This window comes from Primulina eburnea, chromosome 2, assembly GCF_022965805.1.
Source record: "Primulina eburnea isolate SZY01 chromosome 2, ASM2296580v1, whole genome shotgun sequence".
NCBI lineage: Eukaryota > Viridiplantae > Streptophyta > Magnoliopsida > Lamiales > Gesneriaceae > Primulina > Primulina eburnea.
Window position 1 is genome coordinate 46,162,477 of NC_133102.1, and position 24,021 is coordinate 46,186,497.

The following is a 24,021-nucleotide window of genomic DNA, read 5'->3' on the forward strand; positions in this document are numbered from 1 at the left end:
TTGGGCCTAATCCTTAATTAATGGCCCAATCTAATCTTTACCACACTAATCACCTAACTTACAAAATTAAATTACTTCTTAGATTAATACCCATCAGTATTAATTTTTATATCGGTAAGATTGATCTGTCTCACATATAAGATTCGTGAAACCGTAGCACAAGAGACCTACTCTTTCACCAATGAATTTGGTTTGTATTTATAAATAATTTTCACCATTCATGAAGCAGAAAATATCTGAAAACCTTCGAAATCTACGCCTAAATCAAATACTCTCACCGCCATTGAAGTAAAATTAATATTAAGAAACAAATTAAAACATATTATTCAGGAATCAATTAAGATCATTAATAGAATTTCTAGTTTGATTTTCTACTAAAATCGAAATACCCGAATGATTATTCAAATAACTAAAATTATTGCACCAAAAGGTGAAATCGCTCACCTTAGGCGTCCCTCACCCCCGGCCTGATAGGATTGTGAGGGGAGGTAAATCATGGTGACTCAGCCATCCAGCAGCAGCTAGACCTTATAAGTTATACTACGTCGCGTACAAGGAGCTCCTCCTCGTTGGAGAGAATTTAACTCACTGCTGCTTGCAAGACTCGATCCCTGATCATTACTCCAAGATTCACTGCTGCTAGCCAATTGAGCTAAGCTCGTGCCCGTGGCAAATAACTAAAATCATTGAGCCGATCTAACCTAAACAAAAACAACTGATCTGGTCGGGTCAACCCTAAAATGGGGCACGTCATTTTAACCATCTCGCGTCTTTGGAGCGTTTACCCAGTTACGTTCCAGTTGAGCCGGCGTCTTCTATATCGCTCCGTTTATTCAGCTTCCGCCCTCCCAAGGTACGCATGTCTCCGCTCGGCAATTTCCCAATTTTTTCCCCATGATTTAAACCACAATCAAGTCTAGGGTTTATATTGTCCGATACTTCTGTTGCATCTGCAGAACAAAAGAATGTTTCACGCGATTCTGTTGTGTGAATTATCCGAGTTTAATTACGTTCTTTGAGCAGCTATCAACTTGAGTACTTTAGGTTTTTTTAACTGATTAACTGTTCCCGATTAGATTTGAAATGTTTTCACGCCTTTTAAGGGGAAATCTATAGCATTTCGCAGTTTCTGCGATGAGATCAATTGGGGAACCCGATCGCATCTTGATGATTGAAGAAAACCCTGGCGATTCAATGCAGATTGATCCGAAAAGTAGCCGCTATCCTTGCTGCATTGTTTGGTCGCCTCTTCCTGTGTTGTCTTGTCTTTTCCCATGCATTGGCCACATTGGGATATGCAGGGAGGACGGTGTTATTTTGGATTTTGCTGGGCCAAATTTCGTTTGTGTTGACAATTTTACCTTTGGATCACCGACCCGTTACATTCAACTCAACAAAGAGCAGGTCGAGTTGATTATTATAAATCTGATCATAGATTGTAAAACCCTTTCTTTCAGTTCGTTCATTCTAATCCTTTACAACATATCATTTAAATTTTGAACAACTATGTTTGAAACTCTCAGGCTTAAAACTTTTCAAGAGGGTTTATATCCAAACTGAAACTAGTGCTGACTGTGTGAGTAGATTAGGTGAGACTTGAGAGGGACGGCAAAGGGCAGTGGCTATTGATAATGTGATTATGGATGATGTGATCCTAATTTAGATTATTGTTCATACATGATAAACTAATCTTTCGGGATTTGTCTAGGACTTATGTGGCAATTAAGATGACTTGAATTTCATAAATCGATATATGTACGGGAAATATATCATGTTTCTTGAATTGTTCAGATAGTCAAGTTGGGAATAGCTTTTAAATGCAAAGCTGTAATTTGTGGTCCTGAATCTGTTCGCAGTGCTTCACTTTTATCAATTCCTCGGGGCATGACAGTGAAGATGAATCAAAGGAAAATGGAGGCAGTAGTGATATTCTGACGTGGGACGATGCGCTACGCAAGAGCACACAAGAGTACCAGCATCATTCCTACAACCTTCTCACTTGCAATTGCCATTCATTTGTAGCCAATTGTCTGAATAGGTTGATGTTTCAGGCTGGTGGTTGGAACGTAGTAAACTTGGCTGTTCTTATTTTCCTCAAGGGACAATGGGTCAGTAAAACTGCTATCATGCGAACTTATTTGCCATTCCTCTTAGTCGTTGGTCTCGGGCTTGTCTTTGGAGGGGCAACCTTCCTCACTTATTTGACCATCTTCTTTTTAATCATTGTTGGGTGGTTTCTTATAGGTACCTACTGTTCTAAAAAATTGATCCAGCTGTAATAGCTGTGCCCATAGATGCTTTCATGCAGTGTAACACTATTCAGTAACATGTAATACTTAGTGAGTTGATTCAGGAATACCTAGTGAGTTGATTTAGGGAGATTGCATTTATTTATTCTTTAATATGTGCTCTTTTAAGTTGTCCATGTCGATTGGTGGCTAACTAGACCTTTTCCATTTTGCAAGTGAGGAATTCTGGTGCTATTTTTGATCAGATGACTTCTCAATTCTGTATTCATTTTCAGTAACAAAATAATCGTGCGTCTCACATGCGAAGCGAGTGCTCTATCGTTAATCCCCAGGATGCCTTCTCGATTATTGTTTATTGATGTACTGAACTTGTTGACAGCTAAGATGGCCAAGTCACTAAATTAACACATCAGTTGGTATACATTCTTATACAGCCATTCACTAATCGGGAGTCGGGACAAGGCTACAACGTCAATGATTGCAGAGGACCAAAGTTTGTAATAAACATAAGTCGTAGTTGACTCTTAAAACACACTTGCACGGTTTTGAGCCTATGAGGACCCTGTGAATATGAGTCCAAGAAAGCAGGGAATACTTGGCTTGGCCGTTGAAAGGGCATTTTTGCGAGCATCTCCAGACCTTTTAATGCATTTGTTTCATGTATTTGGGCTATCATAGTTGGATAAGCATAAGAGAATGAGCAATTCCAGCTAAAGAGATTTCATGCGGCATAACCTGGCGTTGCACTATTTTCATGTAGCATTATTCATCTGGGACATCAATGATGTTTTTGTGTTTTAGGTAAACTAATGTATAATATTAAACCATATCTGGAAGAATTACATCAGAGATTAAGGTAGGCGAAGCGCGTTACTCGACCTACCAGACAGACATGGAAACAGCCATTGGCAAGAGTACGAGTCGCTTGATTTGTTGATTTATGCACAAAAGCAAAACACAAGATCGTATACTCTTTGCTAGGATTTTACAATCTTCAACGACAAGACCTAAACCTGAGAAGTCTTGCTCGGAGTTCTTTAACGCTTCAATTACCAAAAAGGCATTGGATTCAGCTACGACACTTGACAGATTCAAAGTTTTAGCCAGCTTAGAGCTTCTCGGATGCTTAAAGCTTCATCCATAGTAGGATCACACTGTTCCAACAAAATTCCATGGGTTGCTGCGACAACTATTCCATTCGAGTTTCTCACAATTCAGCCATACCCGATATGAGAGGAATTTTCGAAAACCAGAAAACCGCCGCATTTACATTACATTTCAAGACAATATCCGGTGGTTTTGGCCTTTGCCAATGTCTAAACTCAACTTGAGGTTTATTATGGTGATGTACAGAATCTAGTTTACCATTGCCACTGAGATTGAAGATTGAGTGCAGACTGAGGATGTATCATCATAACCGGCTTGCACCTGCCGTTCCACAATACATACATCATTTCGATTCTGTCATATACACCGCAATAAAAATGCAATATGTTCAATGGTGGCAGAATCTACTTCATCAAAGACAGAATCGATGGTAATTCTACCGTTTGCACTAATCAACTACGTTTATAAACTGTCGCTAAAATTTACAATAGTTTTAATAAAACTGTCGTAAAATTTTAAAACCGTCGCTATCACCTGATTTTTTTGTAGCGTACGAGATCATAATTTTTTCCCTCCGAAATCATTATGATACTTGTTGACTTTATTTAAAAAAAGAAACTAAAGGTTTACTTGTCATAATTTCTATTTCATATTCTACTAAATAAAAGGATATCTTTTAAAATATGAAATACGTTCGCAAACAGAATTTAAATAAACTTTTTAACATGGCTGACTTATTAAGTATCGTACCTTTCTCCGTTGGTGGAACATGATTTTATTTGACTCTAACAGGAGGCATTGATGAATAATATAAAGATGATAAATTAATATATTTGGACAACATAATATCGTATGTCACTTATCTTTGAAATAATTTGAACCAAACATTGGACAAATGAAAAATGAGTAATCAATCAATTTACTGATGCCTTGGAGTATCCTACTAGATCCAATCATTGTAAATGTATCACATACATTTTTCACACCGATCAATGTATTAAACATCACATGAAAATTTGAAAAATTGTACTTGAGTTATTTATACCCGTTGGATAACTGATAACGAATCTTTGGTCAAACTTAAATGTGCAACTTTTGCTTCAAGCTGTAATGTTTGTTCCTCTGCAAACTTTTTCCCCACCTGAGACAAAAATCGAAATTGGATTAGGCTTTTAGGCCCATCAGCCCAAAGTTTCCATGTCCAATGTCTCTATGGGCCCGTTGGACTTGGAAATGACCTGTCCGAGTCTCCCTCGTTGTAAGTTCGTATTTGTTACAGAGTCTTTCTGCAATTAGGGAACGCCACGGTAATGGCTCATGGTTTATTCCTAGAAATTGCCGAATTCTCACTTCAATTTTCGATTTGTAGGTAAAAAAAAAAAAATTTCCAGCTGCTCCACGTTATTTGTACTTCGATGATTTTAAGCGACAGTGGGCGCTCCAGTTTCACGTGCACAAAAGCAGCTGGTGTTCATATTACAGTTAGAAATTATCCCCCTCTTTGTTACCTCATCAGTTTCAGATAATATAGTGGAAGTGAGATGGGGAAATCTACCATTAGAAGGGGGAGATTCACATATGTACATGATGTGAACGGAGGCCCACCTGAAGCCATCGATGTTCACCATATTTTTGTTTCCAATACGTGGTGCGGGATGTCTCATTTATGCACATATGCTCTACTTTTTGCAATTCCAGGCTTTCTTTTACTCCATTATCCGCAGGTATTCTTTACTTTTGATGTACGTGTTTGGTTGTAAATGGCAGTGTCGGTTCCTTGTGGTTGGATGGAACTTTCATTAACATTCCTTTAGCTTGGAAAAATCAGTGCTTTAACTAGGAATCCCGAGCATTTGGAATGCGAATAAGATGGCTAGCTACTATTGTGCCATGAGTTTACATTAGACTGGATCTTCGAATTTTTTTATTCAAAACAACAATTTTAGATATTTCCAATGACTTGCCATCCTGGTTATTTAAGTATCTTTCAACCTTTTTACACAGGACACATTAGATGCTGTTACGTTTTGGGGTTTCATCTTTGCTGGGTTTCTCTCGTGGGTATCATCAAGAAGACAAATCAAGAAAGGTGGTGAACTGTGCTGTGAAATTCATACTTGACGAGTAACAGCTTGTTCTTGTGTTTTTTTTTTGTAAGGCCCGATATGAATACTGGATGTTCTAGTGGTCCTTGTTGGTTCTTGATAAACATACTCATTATTATGTCTTACCGGATGACTCTCTGTGGTTACATTATTTTCCCTTTAACTTTAGAACTCTTTTTCATTAGTTTCATTGGCGATTTTTTTGGCTGTAAGGATAATCCTTGTTAAATTTGATGCCTCACCAGCTGTGAGTTAAAGTATGCCAACTGATTTTACTTGCTCCTATATCCGTCATCATATGCAGAGTTTGCAGAACATAATCATGTGATTGGTTTAAAATGGATATGCTTCATATTCTGGACAAGTTGGGTTCTAGAGACTAGAATAACACAAAAAACACGAACGTATGGAACTATGGATTAAGAATCTTAAAGGAATCGGTTAGGTTATAGCAACTTATTTTTTTCAGTATTTGTTAAAAATGATTTTGTTCATGGAAAACATAATGGCATGGATTATCTCTCGTTGAGAAATTGTAATGTTTTTGAGTGTTCTGGAAGATGTTTCAAAAGATTTGGTGGATTGTATTGGAGAATGCAAGATGTATTTGGTTGTTGATTAAAATAATTTTGTGCTCTAGATTTCGGTTCTTATAGAATTTTGAGCCATTGATGTTACACGTTTTTTAATTTATTTATTTTAATTGTATATGACATATTATGACAGTGGAATAATTTTGAAAAAGATAAAAGCTGGATACAAAGTAATGATTATACCGAGAGATATAAAATTAAAAGGATATCTAGTTTGGGAGATCTAGATGGAGAATATGATGTAAGTTTGGTTCTACTTTGGGAAAGTGATTTTTTTTAATGTTCCAAATATTGGCTTCAGTTTCCATCATTTTCTCTTCTCCTTTTCTTGCCATTGCATATCGTTTTGAACTCTGGTTTAAAATTATTTTGCAGCAGAGTCTGTTATAATCTTCGCAGCTTTCGGAGTTCAGCTTGAGACTATGTTTAAAAGGTATACGTTCGTCATTCTAGAAGTGCAACTCTGCATCTTTTGCTATAAGCATGACCGTTTCTTAATAACTATAGGTTTTCTTTTCTTTATTCTTTTGAAAGGCGACGATGAAATCCTCAGTGTACTAGGTTTCCAAATAGATGGATTTTTGTTGATTATTGCTGTTGTCTTCTTTTTGAAGTCATATTGAAAGAGTTATTCTAAACACTTTCAGTCCTAAACACTCTCGTATTTTACTTCGTTCAAATCAGTGGGAGAACAGGTCGCCACTTTGTACCAATCAGCAAGATTTTGAAGCCTGTACTGGTTGAATGTGTCACACCGTTCTCTTGTTACTGGAGTTTATCTCTGATTATACGTGGAGAGGAAGAACTTTTACCTGTATTCAAGGTAAGTTAATTTTTGGGTAAAGCTTTTTGTCGAGAAGTAATATGGAGTGCTGATGACCCATGTGGTGCTATGGTGATCATTCCTTGAAGTGATCCTACTATTAAACCATTTAGATGTCTTTTGTATAACGAATGAATTCTACCATTCTTTTGTTTGGTTCAAATTGAACAGACTAGTCTCTATTTAAAGTTTTTTACTTCTCGATCTTGGATTCTAGGGATTGTATCCTCCCGTCAAAATGTTAGTTCCCATTTGGAAAGCTCTGTGTGTTGCCATTGCTAATGGAGAATGCAACCTGACACTAGATGATTCACTGCCGAGTGGAGAAATGGGTGCTTGAAAGTTTGTCAAACTCGCAGATGACGTAGTTTGCCCTTCCAGCTCTTGCTCATGTAAAAGGTTACTGTGAATGGATGACTTTCACGATGTGGAGTGAAGACAAGTTGATGGGAAGAAATAAATCAATTCCGCATCTGTATGTGCCCAAAGCTGTCCTGAACTTGAGCAGTGACTACTTCGATAATTTGTTTCGATCTCGCATGAAAGAGAGGTAACTATATTTGCTCTTACTTGAGGCACGTTGATCTTGCACAAATATTTCTTAGATAAACATACCTTCAATATATTTTTAAAGTTTGACGAATTACTGTTATTTGCATCAAATTAGGACAACATTTTGCAAGTCTTTTGTTGTCTATATATTTTGCCATGTCTATATAATATTACTTGTAAATGTTTGTCACAGCTGCCGAAAGACTTCAAAGGCTCCTGTAAGTTGGGAGTCATTAGAAAAATTCGGCCCTTCGTTGTATTTGGAACCGTTGCCCGTGTCCAACTTCGGCTGTTCATGGGCTAATATGGATCCAGCTGAAAAACTTAAAGAAGTTGGTTTATATTTACAGCTTTGTGGGTTAGCTGACTACTGGGGGCACCGATGATCTTTACGAAGAATGCTACCGTAGAGTTGCCTCTTGCTTAGATTTTTCCAAAAACATGCCAGCAGAAATAATTCAAATCGTCTATGATTTAAACCTTAAGAACTTGGTGCAAGTAGCAGCCGATTATTTGGCCCATAAGTATCATCAGCTGAAAGATTCGGGTGAGTTTGACACTCTGAACAAGGATCTTGTTAAGAAGGTTCGTACTGCATTCGAACAACTAATTTGCTTCACATATATACTTCACGTGTATAGATAAATAATGTACATCTTTGGAACAAATGTCTTTTATACTAATACAATAACGATGAATACCAACTACGGATTTTATGTTCTTTTTCAATAGTCCAAGTTGGTCGTATCCATGTGACTCATTCGTATTATATGTGTGTGTGTGAAGAAGCTTTGAAATCGTGATTATTAAATTGAACACACATATATAATACGAACGAGTCACATGGATACGACCAACTTGGACTATTGAAAAAGAGCGTAAAATCCGTAGTTGGTATTCATCGTCTTTGTATCAGTATGAACTGACATTTGTTCCAAAGATGTAAATTATTTGTCTATACACGTGAAGTATATACGTGAAGCAAAAACAGAACTACAGTTGGTTCGAACAAAAGTTGTGCTCTATCAAGCCTATGTAAAAATCACCAAACTATTGAATAGATGCCAAATGAAACACCTTAACGAGGCTTTCAGATAAAGCCTCTAGACCTCAAGTGTTCCGATGATGAAGATGAACTTGACTCATCATTTCTAGATTCAAAAATTAGTTGCTCGGATTCAGTGCGAACCTTCTTCACAAGATCTTTGTGAAGAGTGTCAAACTCACCCGAATCCTTCAGCTGATAATACTTGGAGGCCAAATAATCAGCTGCTACTTGCACCAAGTTCTTAAGGTTTAAATCATAGGTTATTTGAATTATTTCTGTTGGCAGGTTTTTGGAAAAATCAAAACAAGAGACAACTCTCCAGTAGCATTCTTCGTAAAGATCATCGGTGCCCCCGTATTCAGCTAACCCACAAAGCTGTAAATATAAACCAATTTCTTTAAGTTTTTCAGCTGGATCCACATTAGCCCACAAACAGCCGAAGTTGGGCACGGGCAACGGTTCCAAATACAACCAAGGGCCGAATTTTTCTAATGAATCCCAACTTACAGGAGACTTTGAAGTCTTTCGGCAGGTGCGACAAACATTTACAAAAAATATTATATAGACATGACAAAATATATAGACAACAAAAGACTTGCAAAGTGTTGTCCCAATTTGGTGCAAATAACATTAATTCGTCAAACTTTAAAAATATATTGAAGGTATGTTTCTCTAAGAAATATTTGTGCAAGATCAACGTGCCTCAAGTAAGAGCAAATATAGTTACATGTCTTTCATGCGAGATCGAAACAAATTATCGAAGTAGTCACTGCTCAACTTCAGGACAGCTTTGGGCACATGCAGATGCGGAATTGATTTAGAGCAGCTATCGCATTTCCAGCTTACACTTTCTGCCTTGTTGGCTTCCACGAGAATCTTCCTGATATCGGCAGACAAAGAGATACAAATATTATAGCAAAGAACAACGCCAAATGAATTCAAATGTTTATAAAATTCATGTATGTAACTATATTCCAATTCAGTAGCATGTTAAACATACACAAATCATTTCATTAACTGATTGATGGTGCCTTCGATATAAAATTCCCAAATGAGCATATTACTGCTATAGATATTGTCCAAGGAATAAAATGCCACTTACGGCGAATTACACTCAACTGGCAGAATAGCAAGATCGAATTTTGGCATTGGAGTTCCCCATTTTGGTACTCCATTGTTTGCAATTTCAGCAGATATGTCTATTTACGGCACTTCCTCCTCTCCTAGGGGCGGAGCCATGATTCAAAATTACCTGGGACTGGCTCCGTCTCATATGGTATTTAATAAAATAAATAATTAAATAAAAAATTTAAATAAAAAATATGTAAACATTGAATTCATGAAAACATATAATAAAAGTATTTAATATTTAATACCTTCAAAAACATGGAGCTAAAATACTACTGAAGTTGTGCTCTTCGATTCTTCTTAGAATAAAACTCATTAATTATTAAATCGTTATCAATTTTTCAACCAAATCTCGTTCGATGTAAGTTACCATAGAATCTCCGAAAAACTCTGCTTCTATTTTTTTAGGGAGAGTTAAAACAAGACGAATCAACCAGTAAATTAAATAAATATATCAAATTCGATAAATAAGTAAACGACGTAGATAGAAATATATAAATCATCTGTCAATCAAATTGTAGGTTACTGACTTATAAGTTGGAAAATCCTATTGACATAATTCTGAATTTTTCAACAATTCCTACAAAATTCCATAAATTCGCATTGATATTTTCTATAGCATCTAAACATCCAAATAATAAATAATCAACATTAAAAATCGACAATCCCCAATATAAAATCTGGAAATTCAAAATAATGCTCAAATAAATTCCCAAAAATTATAAATATCATCAATCGGCTCAAATATAGTACTTACAATCAACAATTTAATATATATCAATTATCGAAATCCAAAAAAACCAAAATACCCAAATTTCGAAACACTAAAATCTGAAATTACTTTTAAAATTCAAAATCTAACTAAGAACAAAAAGAACGAACTGTAGAAAGTCTTTACAGTAAGATTTCCTCATGATTTTAAGTGAAAACGGCGACCGATGGACGATGGCTGATTTGAAGACGACAAAGAAACTTCAAAATTTTGGTATTAAAAGAAAGCTTATGCCGTGGGTTTTTCAAATCTACAATCGATTTTGAAAAATGACGATCGATGATGAAGTTACGACCATTTGAAGTAATGAAAATTGTGATCGTTTGAGAGAAAATAATAGAGATGAGGTATCAAACAAGTGAAAAAAAGAGAAAAAATAGATTAGGTTTTGGGGTTAATTAATAAATTTTTTAAAATGAACTACATTTAATTTTTTTAAAAAAAATTAGGTTGGGCTAATCAATAAAATTTTTAAAATAAACTATATTTAATTTTTTTTTAAATTAGGTGGGGTTGGAGCCCAACCCAGCCCCACATATCCCTCCGCCCTTGCTCCTCCCCATTCTACTGGAGGAGTCATATGATCCAAATCCAAAACAGCATAATATGTAGGCGGCGTACCACCTTGAGCCCGAATATATTTTACTGTCAACAAAACCTCCTGGAGCTCATAGACTATCGGATCCTCATACTCATAAGAATTTACAAGAGTGGAATTGGGCAGCATTTCGGCAAGGATCTACATACTAAAAAGCAAAAGTGTGTCTTCTCCTTCCCACTCTTCTGTGCCGTGCAAGAAACAGTAACGCTCCACATAATAGAAATGCAAATGAGGTTGACATACTTTCTCTTTTTATACGAACATGATTCTTTAGCCACCAGAGTACGAAAGGCGATCAAAGTTTCAACACCTTTATGTTGGATGATGCGTTCTTGATATAATGGAAGGCAAGAATGACATGCCAAATGCAATAAGCTCACCACAATATCAAGGTCTCTGTGAACCCCAATAATTTTTCCGCACACTCTGTTTTTTAGAGTCTCGAGTAACTTTTCAAGCAAAACCTTTTCGGCCAATACTTTAGGTAGTATGGACTTTGCCAAGGATGAAACATATTTACTTTTAGAATTTGCCACCAAAGCCATAGCCCTAGCTGCTGATTCACCGTTTCCCTTGATGAAGGCCAAGCTGTCAAATGGAAAGGAAGGAAAACATGTCAAAACACAACTGAATAAGCTTCTATCACAAAAAATACAGTCATGAACAGCTACCATACCTTAAGCACAATATAAGGACCTTAAGTTGAAATTCCTCTTCGATAGTCACACGTTTGAAATTTTTTTCACAATTTGCTGCAAGACCACCAAGAATATCCCACACATATGGTCTCAGAAAACGTTTAGAAGTTTTTTTAAATTTCCATGCAACTGATGAATGCAGAGTAGAAAAAGTTGAGTGGAGGTGTGATCGATGGATGGTGCCATAATCATCCAAAATAAGACTGAGAAGGACTCTATCCAGCCCTTCTTTCCAGAAGTACTGGTGATGATCGTCTGCCTAGTGGGTGATAGAAGCCAAATAACATGCCTCTTTCCAGCACGAGCTTCGGCGTTGTCTTTTATTTCAGATCGTTCATTCCAATTCTTGATTGCCGTTATTACATATTTGACGAGGGGATCACAACAAATGTTCAACATTTCATACATCCTGTTCTGCTTACCTGAGTAATTCGTGTTGCAAAAGAATGCAGGTGGATTTAAAAAGTCAACAGACACTTCACAAGTACAAGCTAAGTCTATACTACATCCAGTGAAACACACATCTCATGTAACTTGAGTTCTTGACGTGACATTACTTTATACAAATAGACCCTAAAGTTGCTAAATGCGGTAATATATAAACCAAAGTGAGAAATGGTACCGCTACTCGTCGTGCAAATATAAACGCCTCTATACGGAGATGAGCTGGTTTTCTAGGACCCATGGAGTCTAGAATCACAGGGAGAAGCTCATCTCCATTTGTTAGAAGCTTATCCACCCAATTATGACATAGGACTGACAATAAAAATTTATAAAAAATTTAAAAGTCCATAATGAAAGCTTGGTAATTAGCTGTAAAAGCACAAAATTTGTGACAGTGTAAATAATACCTAATCCAGAATACAATCCCACAGCAACATCTTTTAAGTGAATGTTAGATTTGAGTTTTGTGGCATCTAGAATCTTCAAAAACTTATAATCATGCCATACAATGAACCTAAAACATGGCCATCGAACTAGAATGTTTTGTAAAAGATCAGTCATGCATATTAAAATTTTACTTTCGTGTGCATCAAAACGAAATTCTCTTATGTTCCGAACAAGGAAACGGAATGCCTTTTCTTTTTCTACTATTTGCAGAAGTTTTTGGTCGTGCCTCAAACTGGATTTTCTGATGATGGTATTTAATGCCTCTACAAAGCTAATCGAGGCCTAGTGATTGATATTAAGCAAGAGATGCGCTAACAGGTGGATGAGCACAAAAGCAGATTTAATACTTGAACATGGCAGCATTCAGACCATCTTCGTGGTAACCTTGCATGCCAATGTCGACGTGATTTCAGAATTCAGAATACTGGCCAAAACTTCGAGTATGTCCTCAGCCGAATCCTATGTACAGACCATCACGAGACCAATTTAAAATTCAAGTATTTTTCACATGTGCGAATAAATGGAGATAAAAGTAAAAATAATGTTCCTTACCAAGAAAAGTTGAAACTCTCGCGGAGGCCAACTTTCGCTGCAATAAAGGAACACATGAATTCGAACAATCAACTTTGGTTCACTGCTCCACCGTTCTCTGCAGTAGACGAAGAACTCACAATAGTTAAACTTAAATTTTTCTCATTACTCACCATCGTACTATCATCCTGAATTTGAATTCTCAATAATACTGGAAACATTTAACCTAAATATTAAAGACTTAGAAAATGAAATGTCACCTCCCGATAGTGTGGTAGAGTTGATCGTGAGCAATTGCATATCGCAATTTCACGTCGCTCTGCCTCTTCGGAAATCGCATTCTTTTCACGTCTGCCCGATTGAATAGAGAAAATATTCTGAGTCTGGTTTATGGCAGCAGTTGTCGATTTATTGGGTTGGTTGCCGTTCATCTTCCCCCTCCCCCCCTTAATACAGACTAGAATGGAGAAAAATATTCCGAGTCCGGTTTATGGCAGCATTTGTCGATTTATTGGGTTGATTGCCGTTCATCCCCCCCACTCCCCCTTAATTCAGATTAGAATGGAGAAAATATTCCGAGTCGGGTTTATGGCAGCAATTGTCGGTTTATTGGTATTGGTTGTCGATTTATTGAATTGATTGTCGTTCATCTCACCCCCTTAATTCAGACTAGTTACTCTGCACACACATTGCGTGTGTACAATCTTTTTTATCATTATTGATTGACTAAAGTGAAATTTCACAAATTATGGAGGGACTAAATTGATATTTGAATGGTTTAAATAATCAGCTGTTACTTGCACCAAGTTCTTAAGGTTTAAATCATAGGCGATTTGAATTATTTCTGCTGGCATGTCTTTGGAAAAATCTAAGCAAGAGACAACTCTCCGGTAGCATTCTTCGTAAAGATCATCGGTGCCCCCAGTAGTCAGCTAACCCACAAAGCTGTAAATATAAACCAATTTCTTTAAGTTTTTCAGCTGGATCCATATTAGCCCACAAACAGCCGAAGTTGGGCACGGGCAACGGTTCAAAATACAACCAAGAGCCGAATTTTTCTAATGACTCCCAACTTACAGGAGCCTTTGAAGTCTTTCGGCAGGTGCGACAAACATTTACAAAAAATATTATATAGACATGGCAAAATATATAGAAAACAAAAGACTTGCAAAGTGTTGTCCCAATTTGGTGCAAATAACATCAATTCGTCAAACTTTAAAAATATATTGAAAGTATGTTTCTCTAAGAAATATTTGTGCAAGATCAACGTGCCTCAAATAAGAGCAAATATAGTTACATGTATTTCATGCGAGATCGAAACAAATTATCGAAGTAGTCACTGCTCAACTTCAGGACAGCTTTGGGCACATGCAGATGCGGAATTGATTTAGAGCAGCTATCGCATTTCCAGCTTACACTTTCTGCCTTGTTGGCTTCCACGAGAATCTTCCTGATATCGGCATACAAAGAGATACAAATATTATAGCAAAGAACAATGCCAAATGAATTCAAATGTTTATAAAATTCACGTGTGTAACTATATTCCAATTCAGTAGCATGTTAAACATACACAAATCATTTCATCAACTGATTGATGGTGCTTTCGATATAAAATTTCCAAATGAGCATATTACTGCTATAGATATTGTCCAAGGAATAAAAGGCCACTTACGGCGAATTACACTCGGCTGGCAGAATAGCAAGAATGAATTTTGGCATTGGAGTTCCCCATTTTGGTACTCCATTGTTTGCAATTTCAGCAGATATTCCTATTTACGGCACTTCCTCATCCCCATTCTACTGGAGGAGTCATATGATCCAAATCCAATACAGCATAATATGTAGGCGGCGTACCACCTTGAGTGGAGGTGTGATCGATGGATGGTGTCATAATAATCCAAAATAAGACTGTGAAGGACTCTATCCAGCCCTTCTTTCCAGAAGTACTGGTGATGATCGCCTGCCCAACGGGTGATAGAAGCCAAATAACATACCTCCTTTCCAGCACGAGCTTCGGCGTTGTCTTTTATTTCAGATCGTTCATTCCAATTCTTGATTGTCGTTATTGCATATTTGACGAGGGGATCACAACAAATGTTCAACATTTTCATACATCTTGTTCTTCTTACCTGAGTAATTCGTGTTGCAAAAGAATGAAGGTGGATTTAAAAAGTCAACAGACACTTCACAAGTACAAGCTAAGTCTATACTACATCCAGTGAAACACACATCTCATGTAACTTGATTTCTTGACGTGACATTACTTTATACAAATAGACCCTAAAGTTGCTAAATGCGGTAATATATAAACCAAAGTGAGAAATGGTACCGCTACTCGTCGTGCAAATATAAATGCCTCTATACGGAGATGAGCTGGTTTTCTAGGACCCATGGAGTCTAGAATCACAGGGAGAAGCTCATCTACATTTGTTAGAAGTTTATCCACCCAATTATGACATAGGACTGACAATAAAAATTTATAAAAAATTTAAAAGTCCATAATGAAAGCTTGGTAATTAGCTGTAAAAGCACAAAATTTGTGACAGTGTAAATAATACCTAATCCAGAATACAATCCCACAGCAGCATCTTTTAAGTGAATGTTAGATTTGATTTTTGTGACATATAGAATCTTCAAAAACTTATAATCATGCCATACAATGAACCTAAAACATGTCCATCGAACTAGAACGTTTTGTAAAAGATCAGTCATGCATCTTAAAATTTTACTTTCGTGTGCATCAAAACGAAATTCTCTTATGTTCCTAACAAGGAAACAGAATGCCTTTGCTTTTTCTACTATTTGCAGAAGTTTTTGGTCGTGCCTCGAACTGGATTTTCTGATGATGGTATTTAATGCCTCTGCAAAGCTAATCGAGGCCTAGTGATTGATATTAAGTAAGAGATGCGCTAACAGGTGGATGAGCACAAAAGCAGATTTAATACTTGAACATGGCAGCATTCAGACCATCCTCGTGGTAACCTTGCATGCCAATGTCGACGTGATTTCAGAATTCAGAATACTGGCCAAAACTTCGAGTATGTCCTCAGCCGAATCCTATGTACAGACCATCACGAGACCAATTTAAAATTCCAGTATTTTTCACGTATGCGAATAAATGGAGATAAAGTAAAAATAACATTCCTTACCAAAAAAAGTTGAAACTCTCGCGGAGGCCAACTTTCGCTGCAATAAAGGAACCCATGAATTCGAACAATCAACTTTGGTTCACTGCTCCACCGTTCTCTGCAGTAGACGAGGAACTCACAATAGTTCATCTTAAATTTTTCTCATTACTCACCATCGTACTATCATCCTGAATTTAAATTTTCAATAATACTGGAAACATTTAACCTAAATATTAAAGACTTAGAAAATGAAATGTCACCTCCCGATAGTGTGGTAGAGTTGATCGTGAGCAATTGCATATCGCAATTTCACGTCGCTCCGCCTCTTCGAAAATCGCATTCTTTTCACGTCTGCCCGATTGAATGGAGAAAATATTCCGAGTCTAGTGTATGGCAGCAGTTGTAGATTTATTGGGATTGGTTGTCGATTTATTTGGTTGGTTGCCCTTCATCTTCCCCCCCTAATTCAGACTACAATGGAGAAAATATTCCGAGTCCGGTTTATGGCAGCATTTGTCGATTTATTGGGTTGATTGCCGTTCATCCCCCCCCCAACCCCACTCCACCCCCTTAATTCAGATTAGAATGGAGAAAATATTCCGAGTCGGGTTTATGGCAGCAGTTGTCGGTTTATTGGGATTGGTTGTCGATTTATTGGGTTGATTGTCGTTCATCTCTCCCCCCTTAATTCAGACTAGTTACTCTGCACACACATTGCGTGTGTACAATCTTTTTTATCATTATCGATTGACTAAAGTGAAATTTCACAAATTATGGAGGGACTAAATTGATATTTGAATAGTTTAAATAATCAGCTGTTACTTGCACCAAGTTCTTAAGGTTTAAATCATAGGCGATTTGAATTATTTCTGCTGGCATGTCTTTAGAAAAATCTAAGCAAGAGACAACTCTCCGGTAGCATTCTTCGTAAAGATCATCGGTGCCCCCAGTAGTCAGCTAACCCACAAAGCTGTAAATATAAACCAATTTCTTTAAGTTTTTCAGCTGGATCCATATTAGCCCACAAACAGCCGAAGTTGGGCACGGGCAACGGTTCAAAATACAACCAAGAGCCGAATTTTTCTAATGACTCCCAACTTACAGGAGCCTTTGAAGTCTTTCGGTAGGTGCGACAAACATTTACAAAAAATATTATATAGACATGGCAAAATATATAGAAAACAAAATACTTGCAAAGTGTTGTCCCAATTTGGTGCAAATAACATCAATTCGTCAAACTTTAAAAATATATTGAAGGTATGTTTCTCTAAGAAATATTTGTGCAAGATCAACGTGCCTCAAATAAGAGCAAATATAGTTACATGTCTTTCATGCGAGATCGAAACAAATTATCGAAGTAGTCACTGCTCAACTTCAGGACAGCTTTGGGCACATGCAGATGCGGAATTGATTTAGAGCAGCTATCGCATTTCCAGCTTACACTTTCTGCCTTGTTGGCTTCCACGAGAATCTTCCTGATATCGGCATACAAAGAGATACAAATATTATAGCAAAGAACAATGCCAAATGAATTCAAATGTTTATAAAATTCACGTGTGTAACTATATTCCAATTCAGTAGCATGTTAAACATACACAAATCATTTCATCAACTGATTGATGGTGCTTTCGATATAAAATTTCCAAATGAGCATATTACTGCTATAGATATTGTCCAAGGAATAAAAGGCCACTTACGGCGAATTACACTCGGCTGGCAGAATAGCAAGAATGAATTTTGGCATTGGAGTTCCCCATTTTGGTACTTCATTGTTTGCAATTTCAGCAGATATTCCTATTCACGACACTTCCTCCTCCCCATTCTACTGGAGGAGTCTTATGATCCAAATCCAATACAACATAACATGTAGGCGGCGTACCACCTTGAGTGGAGGTGTGATCGATGGATGGTGTCATAATAATCCAAAATAAGACTGTGAAGGACTCTATCCATCCCTTCTTTCCAGAAGTACTGGTGATGATCGCCTGCCCAGCGGGTGATAGAAGCCAAATAACATGCCTCCTTTCCAGCACCAGCTTCGGCGTTGTCTTTTATTTCAGATCGTTCATTCCAATTCTTGATTGTCGTTACTACATATTTGACGAGGGGATCACAACAAATGTTCAACATTTTCATACATCTTGTTCTGCTTACCTGAGTAATTCGAGTTGCAAAAGAATGCAGGTGGATTTAAAAAGTCAACAGGCACTTCACAAGTACAAGCTAAGTCTATACTACATCCAGTGAAACACACATCTCATGTAACTTGAGTTCTTGACGTGACATTACTTTATACAAATAGACCCTAAAGTTGCTAAATGCGGTAATATATAAACCAAAGTGAGAAAGGGTACCGCTACTCGTCGTGCAAATATAAATGCCTCTATACGGAGATTAGCTGGTTTTCTAGGACCCATGGAGTCTAGAATCACAGGGAGAAGCTCATCTCCATTTGTTAGAAGCTTATTCACCCAATTATGACATAGGACTGACAATAAAAATTTATAAAAAATTTAAAAGTCCATAATGAAAGCTTGGTAATTAGCTGTAAAAGCACAAAATTTGTGACAGTGTAAATAATACCTAATCCAGAATACAATCCCACAGCAACATCTTTTAAGTGAATGTTAGATTTGAGTTTTGTGGCATCTAGAATCTTCAAAAACTTATAATCATGCCATACAATGAACCTAAAACATGGCCATCGAACTAGAATGTTTTGTAAAAGATCAGTCATGCATCTTAAAATTTTACTTTCGTGTGCATCAAAACGAAATTCTCTTATGTTCCGAACAAGGAAACGGAATGCCTTTTCTTTTTCTACTATTTGCAGAAGTTTTTGGTCGTGCCTCGAACTGGATTTTCTGATGATGGTATTTAATGCCTATGCAAAGCTAATCGAGGCCTAGTGATTGATATTAAGTAAGAGATGCGCTAACATGTGGATGAGCACAAAAGCTGATTTAATACTTGAACATGGCAGCATTCAGACCATCCTCGTGGTAACCTTGCATGCCAATGTCGACGTTATTTCAGAATTCAGAATACTGGCCAAAACTTCGAGTATGTCCTCAGCCGAATCCTATGTACAGACCATCACGAGACCAATTTAAAATTCAAGTATTTTTCACATGTGCGAATAAATGAAGATAAAAGTAAAAATAATGTTCCTTACCAAGAAAAGTTGAAACTCTCGCGGAGGCCAACTTTCGCTGCAATAAAGGAACACATCAATTCGAACAATCAACTTTGGTTCACTGCTCCACCGTTCTCTGCAGTAGACGAAGAACTCACAATAGTTAAACTTAAATTTTTCTCATTACTCACCATCGTACTATCATCCTGAATTTGAATTCTCAATAATACTGGAAACATTTAACCTAAATATTAAAGACTTAGAAAATGAAATGTCACCTCCCGATAGTGTAGTAGAGTTGATCGTGAGCAATTGCATATCGCAATTTCACGTCGCTTCGCCTATTCGGAAATCGCATTCTTTTCACGTCTGCCCGATTGAATGGAGAAAATATTCCGAGTCTGGTGTATGGCAGCAGTTTTCGATTTATTGGGCTTGGTTGTCGATTTATTGGGTTGGTTGCCGTTCATCTTCCCTCCTAATTCAGACTAGAATGGAGAAAATATTCCGAGTCCGGTTTATGGCAGCATTTGTCGATTTATTGGGTTGATTGTCGTTCATCCCCCCCCCCCCCCCCCAACCCCACCCCGTTAATTCAGATTAGAATAGAGAAAATATTCCGAGTCGGGTTTATGGCATCAATTGTCGGTTTATTGGGATTGGTTGTCGATTTATTGGGTTGATTGTCGTTCATTTCACCCCCTTAATTCAGACTAGTTACTCTGCACACACATTGCGTGTGTACAATCTTTTTTATCATTATTTATTGACTAAAGTGAAATTTCACAAATTATGGAGGGACTAAATTGATATTTGAATGGTTTAAATAATCAGCTGCTACTTGCACCAAGTTCTTCAGGTTTAAATCATAGGCGATTTGAATTATTTCTGCTGGCATGTCTTTGGAAAAATCTAAGCAAGAGACAACTCTCCGGTAGCATTCTTTGTAAAGATCATCGGTGCCCCCAGTAGTCAGCTAACCCACAAAGCTGTAAATATAAACCAATTTCTTTAAGTTTTTCAGCTAGATCCACATTAGCCCACAAACAGCCGAAGTTGGGCACGGGCAACGGTTCCAAATACAACCAAGGGCCGAATTTTTCTAATGAATCCCAACTTACAGGAGCCTTTGAATTCTTTCGGCAGGTGCGACAAACATTTACAAAAAATATTATATAGACATGGAAAAATATATAGACAACAAAAGACTTGCAAAGTGTTGTCCCAATTTGGTGCAAATAACATCAATTCGTCAAACTTTAAAAATATATTGAAGATATGTTTCTCTAAGAAATATTTGTGCAAGATCAACGTGCCTCAAGTAAGAGCAAATATAGTTACATGTCTTTCATGCGAGATTGAAACAAATTATCGAAGTAGTCACTGCTCAACTTCAGGACAGCTTTGGGCACATGCAGATGCGGAATTGATTTAGAGCAGCTATCGCATTTCCAGCTTACACTTTCTGCCTTGTTGGCTTCCACGAGAATCTTCCTGATATCGGCATACAAAGAGATACAAATATTATAGCAAAGAACAATGCCAAATGAATTCAAATGTTTATAAAATTCATGTATGTAACTATATTCCAATTCAGTAGCATGTTAAACATACACAAATCATTTCATCAACTGATTGATGGTGCCTTCGATATAAAATTCCCAAATGAGCATATTACTGCTATAGATATTGTCCAAGGTATAAAAGGCCATTTACGGCGAATTACACTCAACTGAAAGAATAGCAAGATCGAATTTTGGCATTGGAGTTCCCCATTTTGGTACTCCATTGTTTGCAATTTCAGCAGATATGCCTATTTACGGCACTTCCTCCTCCCCATTCTACTGGATGAGTCATATGATCCAAATCCAATACAGCATAATATGTAGGCGGCGTACCACCTTGAGTGGAGGTGTGATCGATGGATGGTGTCATAATAATCCAAAATAAAACTTTGAAGGACTCTATCCATCTCTTCTTTCCAGAAGTACTGGTGATGATCGCCTGCCCAGCGGGAGATAGAAGCCAAATAACATGCCTCCTTTCCAGCACGAGCTTCGGCGTTGTCTTGTATTTCAGATCGTTCATTCCAATTCTTGATTGCCGTTATTACATATTTGACGAGGGGATCACAACAAATGTTCAACATTTTCATACATTTTGTTCTGTTTACCTGAGTAATTCGTGTTGCAAAAGCATGAAGGTGGATTTAAAAAGTCAACAGACACTTCACAAGTACAAGCTAAGTCTATACTACATCCAGTGAAACACACATCTCATGTAACTTGAGTTCTTGACGTGACATTACTTTATACAAATAGACCCTAAAGTTGCTAAATGCGGTAATATATAAACCGAAGTGAGAAATGGTACCGCTACTCGTCGTGCAAATATAAATGCCTCTACGGAGAGATGAGCTGGTTTTCTATGACCCATGCAGTCTAGAATCACAGGGAGAGGCTCATCTCCATTTGTTAGAAGCTTATCCACCCAATTATGACGTAGGACTGACAATAAAAATTTATAAAAAATTTAAGTAATTAGCTGTAAAAGCACAAAATTTGTGACAGTGTAAATAATACCTAATCCAAAATACAATCCCACATCAGCATCTTTTAAGTGAATGTTAGATTTGAGTTTTGTGGCATCTAGAATCTTCAAAAACTAATAATCATGTCATACAATGAACCTAAAACATGGCCATCGAACTAGAATGTTTTGTAAAAGATCAGTCATGCATATTAAAATTTTACTTTCGTGTGCATCAAAACGAAATTCTCTTATGTTACGAACAAGGTAACGGAATGCCTTTGCTTTTTCTACTATTTGCAGAAGTTTTTGGTCGTGCCTCGAACTGGATTTTCTGATGATGGTATTTAATGCCTCTGCAAAGCTAATCGAGGCCTAGTGATTGATATTACGTAAGAGATGCGCTAACAGGTGGATGAGCACAAAAGCAGATTTAATACTTGAACATGGCAGCATTCAGACCATCCTCGTGGTAACCTTGCATGCCAATGTCGACGTGATTTCAGAATTCAGAATACTGGCCAAAACTTCGAGTATGTCCTCAGCCGAATCCTATGTACAGACCATCACGAGACCAATTTAAAATTCAAGTATTTTTCACATATGCGAATAAATGGAGATAAAAGTAAAAATAACGTTCCTTATTAAGAAAAGTTGAAACTCTCGCGGAGGCCAACTTTCGCTGCAATAAAGGAACGCATGAATTCGAACAATCAACTTTGGTTCACTGCTCCACTGTTCTCTGCAGTAGACGAAGAACTCACAATAGTTAAACTTAAATTTTTCTCATTACTCACCATCGTACTATCATCCTGAATTTGAATTCTCAATAATACTGGAAATATTTAACCTAAATATTAAAGACTTAGAAAATGAAATGTCACCTCCCGATAGTGTGGTAGAGTTGATCGTGAGCAATTGCATATCGCAATTTCACGTCGCTTCGCCTCTTCGGAAATCGCATTCTTTTCACGTCTGCCCGATTGAATGGAGAAAATATTCCGAGTCCGGTTTATGGCATCAGTTGTCGATTTATTGGGCTTGGTTGCTCCCCCTCCCGGTAATTCAGACTAGATTGGAGAAAATATTACGAGTCCGATTTATGGCAGCAGTTGTCGATTTATTGGGTTGATTGCCGTTCAAATCCCCCTCACCCTCTTTAATTCAGACTAGAATGGAGAAAATATTCCGAGTCGGGTTTATGACAGCAGTTGTCGGTTTATTGGGCTTGGTTGTCGATCTATTGGGTTGATTGCCGTTCATCTCACCCCCCCTCCCTTCATTCAGACTAGTTACTCTGCACACACATTACGTGTGTACAATCTTTTTTATCATTATTTATTGACTAAAGTGAAATTTCAAAAATTATGGAGGGACTAAATTGATATTTTAATGGTTTAAATAAAAAAATAAAAATTAAAGTGTGTTGAAATTTAAAAAAAAAACAAAACAAAAGTGTAATATTAGTATGATATAAGGGTTAAAGTGGCAAAAAAAATTTGGTGTCCTCTAGGTAGTTGTTATGATGTACTCACACTTAATAATATAGTACAGATAGTATAGATTCATTGGATCAACACCGCGATCTCACCCATCGAGAACATGATCAGCTGTGGATTTAACTTCACTAATGAGCTGGGCTCGGATTTAAATATTTATGGGCCAACAAATTGATATTACTAAAATAGGATTTATTTTTTTCTTAAATAAAAATTTGGTATTTTCGTAATTTGAAAAATATATTTTCGATATTTAAAAATGTTAAATCAAATACACCAAATTTATTTAGCCTAAGAGTGTCATGCTTTTGTAAATGACTAGCATCGAAACACATGCCCATGCATGTGTAACGTTCTAAATTTAAAAAAAAAAAACGTAAATAAGATAAGGAATAAATAAATTTGGAGAAACATGTAGATAAGAGTTTCAATAATTTTTAAACTGGATATGATGATAATATATTGTATTAAATAGCAAAGATAGTAATTTAGCAAAGATAGTAATTTTAATTTTGAATTCTTTCCCCTTTAACAATATAAATGAATTAGTATTTTTATAGGCTAGATATGTATATAACTAAATATGTAATTTGATATTGGTGTCACATTGATGGACCAAATCGATTTATAT

General features: G+C 36.8%; 2 protein-coding genes and 5 long non-coding RNA genes across 19 annotated transcripts; 3 read left to right on the plus strand and 4 right to left on the minus strand.

Annotated features, from left to right (window-relative positions):
* Window positions 1-680: 680 nt before the first annotated feature.
* On the plus strand, window positions 681-2,402 carry LOC140823730 (protein RTE1-HOMOLOG). Of its 4 annotated transcripts, none has more exons than XM_073185215.1 (3): window positions 681-853; window positions 1,127-1,404; window positions 1,857-2,402. In XM_073185215.1, the coding sequence occupies exons 2-3, from the start codon at window positions 1,135-1,137 to the stop codon at window positions 2,277-2,279; spliced, it is 693 nt and encodes a 230-aa protein (XP_073041316.1). In that variant the 5' UTR covers window positions 681-853; window positions 1,127-1,134; the 3' UTR covers window positions 2,280-2,402. The 4 variants fall into 4 exon arrangements, with proteins under 4 accessions (XP_073041316.1, XP_073041319.1, XP_073041318.1 ...); XM_073185218.1 differs by having other exon boundaries at window positions 701-853; window positions 1,117-1,404; XM_073185217.1 differs by having other exon boundaries at window positions 732-853; window positions 1,104-1,404.
* Window positions 2,403-4,646: 2,244 nt separating this feature from the next.
* Window positions 4,647-7,775, plus strand: LOC140823732 (uncharacterized). Of its 4 annotated transcripts, none has more exons than XM_073185220.1 (7): window positions 4,647-4,663; window positions 4,748-5,080; window positions 5,361-5,445; window positions 6,430-6,487; window positions 6,739-6,877; window positions 7,095-7,427; window positions 7,623-7,771. In XM_073185220.1, exons 2-6 carry the CDS (start codon window positions 4,898-4,900, stop codon window positions 7,215-7,217), a joined length of 588 nt encoding a protein of 195 aa, XP_073041321.1. In that variant the 5' UTR covers window positions 4,647-4,663; window positions 4,748-4,897; the 3' UTR covers window positions 7,218-7,427; window positions 7,623-7,771. The 4 variants fall into 4 exon arrangements, with proteins under 4 accessions (XP_073041321.1, XP_073041322.1, XP_073041320.1 ...); XM_073185221.1 differs by having other exon boundaries at window positions 4,653-4,806; window positions 4,879-5,080; window positions 7,623-7,775; XM_073185219.1 differs by having other exon boundaries at window positions 4,653-5,080.
* A 79-nt stretch (window positions 7,776-7,854) lies between these two features.
* On the minus strand, window positions 7,855-9,704 carry LOC140823733 (uncharacterized). The gene is made up of 3 exons (XR_012116269.1): window positions 9,580-9,704; window positions 8,393-9,357; window positions 7,855-7,990 (listed from the first exon to the last, which is right to left on the minus strand). It is a non-coding gene; the product is annotated as an uncharacterized lncRNA (long non-coding RNA).
* A 1,221-nt stretch (window positions 9,705-10,925) lies between these two features.
* On the minus strand, window positions 10,926-13,525 carry LOC140823734 (uncharacterized). Of its 5 annotated transcripts, none has more exons than XR_012116271.1 (5): window positions 13,359-13,525; window positions 13,120-13,216; window positions 12,915-13,026; window positions 11,655-12,432; window positions 10,926-11,566 (listed from the first exon to the last, which is right to left on the minus strand). It is a non-coding gene; the product is annotated as an uncharacterized lncRNA (long non-coding RNA). The 5 variants fall into 5 exon arrangements; XR_012116273.1 differs by lacking the exon at window positions 13,359-13,525 and having other exon boundaries at window positions 11,655-12,098; window positions 12,299-12,432; window positions 13,120-13,345; XR_012116270.1 differs by lacking the exon at window positions 13,359-13,525 and having other exon boundaries at window positions 13,120-13,347.
* Window positions 13,526-14,961: 1,436 nt separating this feature from the next.
* Window positions 14,962-16,626, minus strand: LOC140823735 (uncharacterized). Its single transcript, XR_012116275.1, has 5 exons — window positions 16,487-16,626; window positions 16,248-16,344; window positions 15,657-16,155; window positions 15,428-15,561; window positions 14,962-15,227 (listed from the first exon to the last, which is right to left on the minus strand). It is a non-coding gene; the product is annotated as an uncharacterized lncRNA (long non-coding RNA).
* Window positions 16,627-17,080: 454 nt separating this feature from the next.
* LOC140823737 (uncharacterized) lies at window positions 17,081-17,678 on the plus strand. The gene is made up of 3 exons (XR_012116279.1): window positions 17,081-17,175; window positions 17,224-17,349; window positions 17,545-17,678. It is a non-coding gene; the product is annotated as an uncharacterized lncRNA (long non-coding RNA).
* Window positions 17,679-18,115: 437 nt separating this feature from the next.
* On the minus strand, window positions 18,116-22,931 carry LOC140823736 (uncharacterized). Of its 3 annotated transcripts, XR_012116278.1 has the most exons (5): window positions 19,641-19,828; window positions 19,402-19,498; window positions 19,197-19,308; window positions 18,581-18,714; window positions 18,116-18,380 (listed from the first exon to the last, which is right to left on the minus strand). It is a non-coding gene; the product is annotated as an uncharacterized lncRNA (long non-coding RNA). The 3 variants fall into 3 exon arrangements; XR_012116277.1 differs by lacking the exons at window positions 18,581-18,714; window positions 19,641-19,828 and adding an exon at window positions 22,776-22,931; XR_012116276.1 differs by lacking the exon at window positions 18,581-18,714.
* Window positions 22,932-24,021: the final 1,090 nt, after the last annotated feature.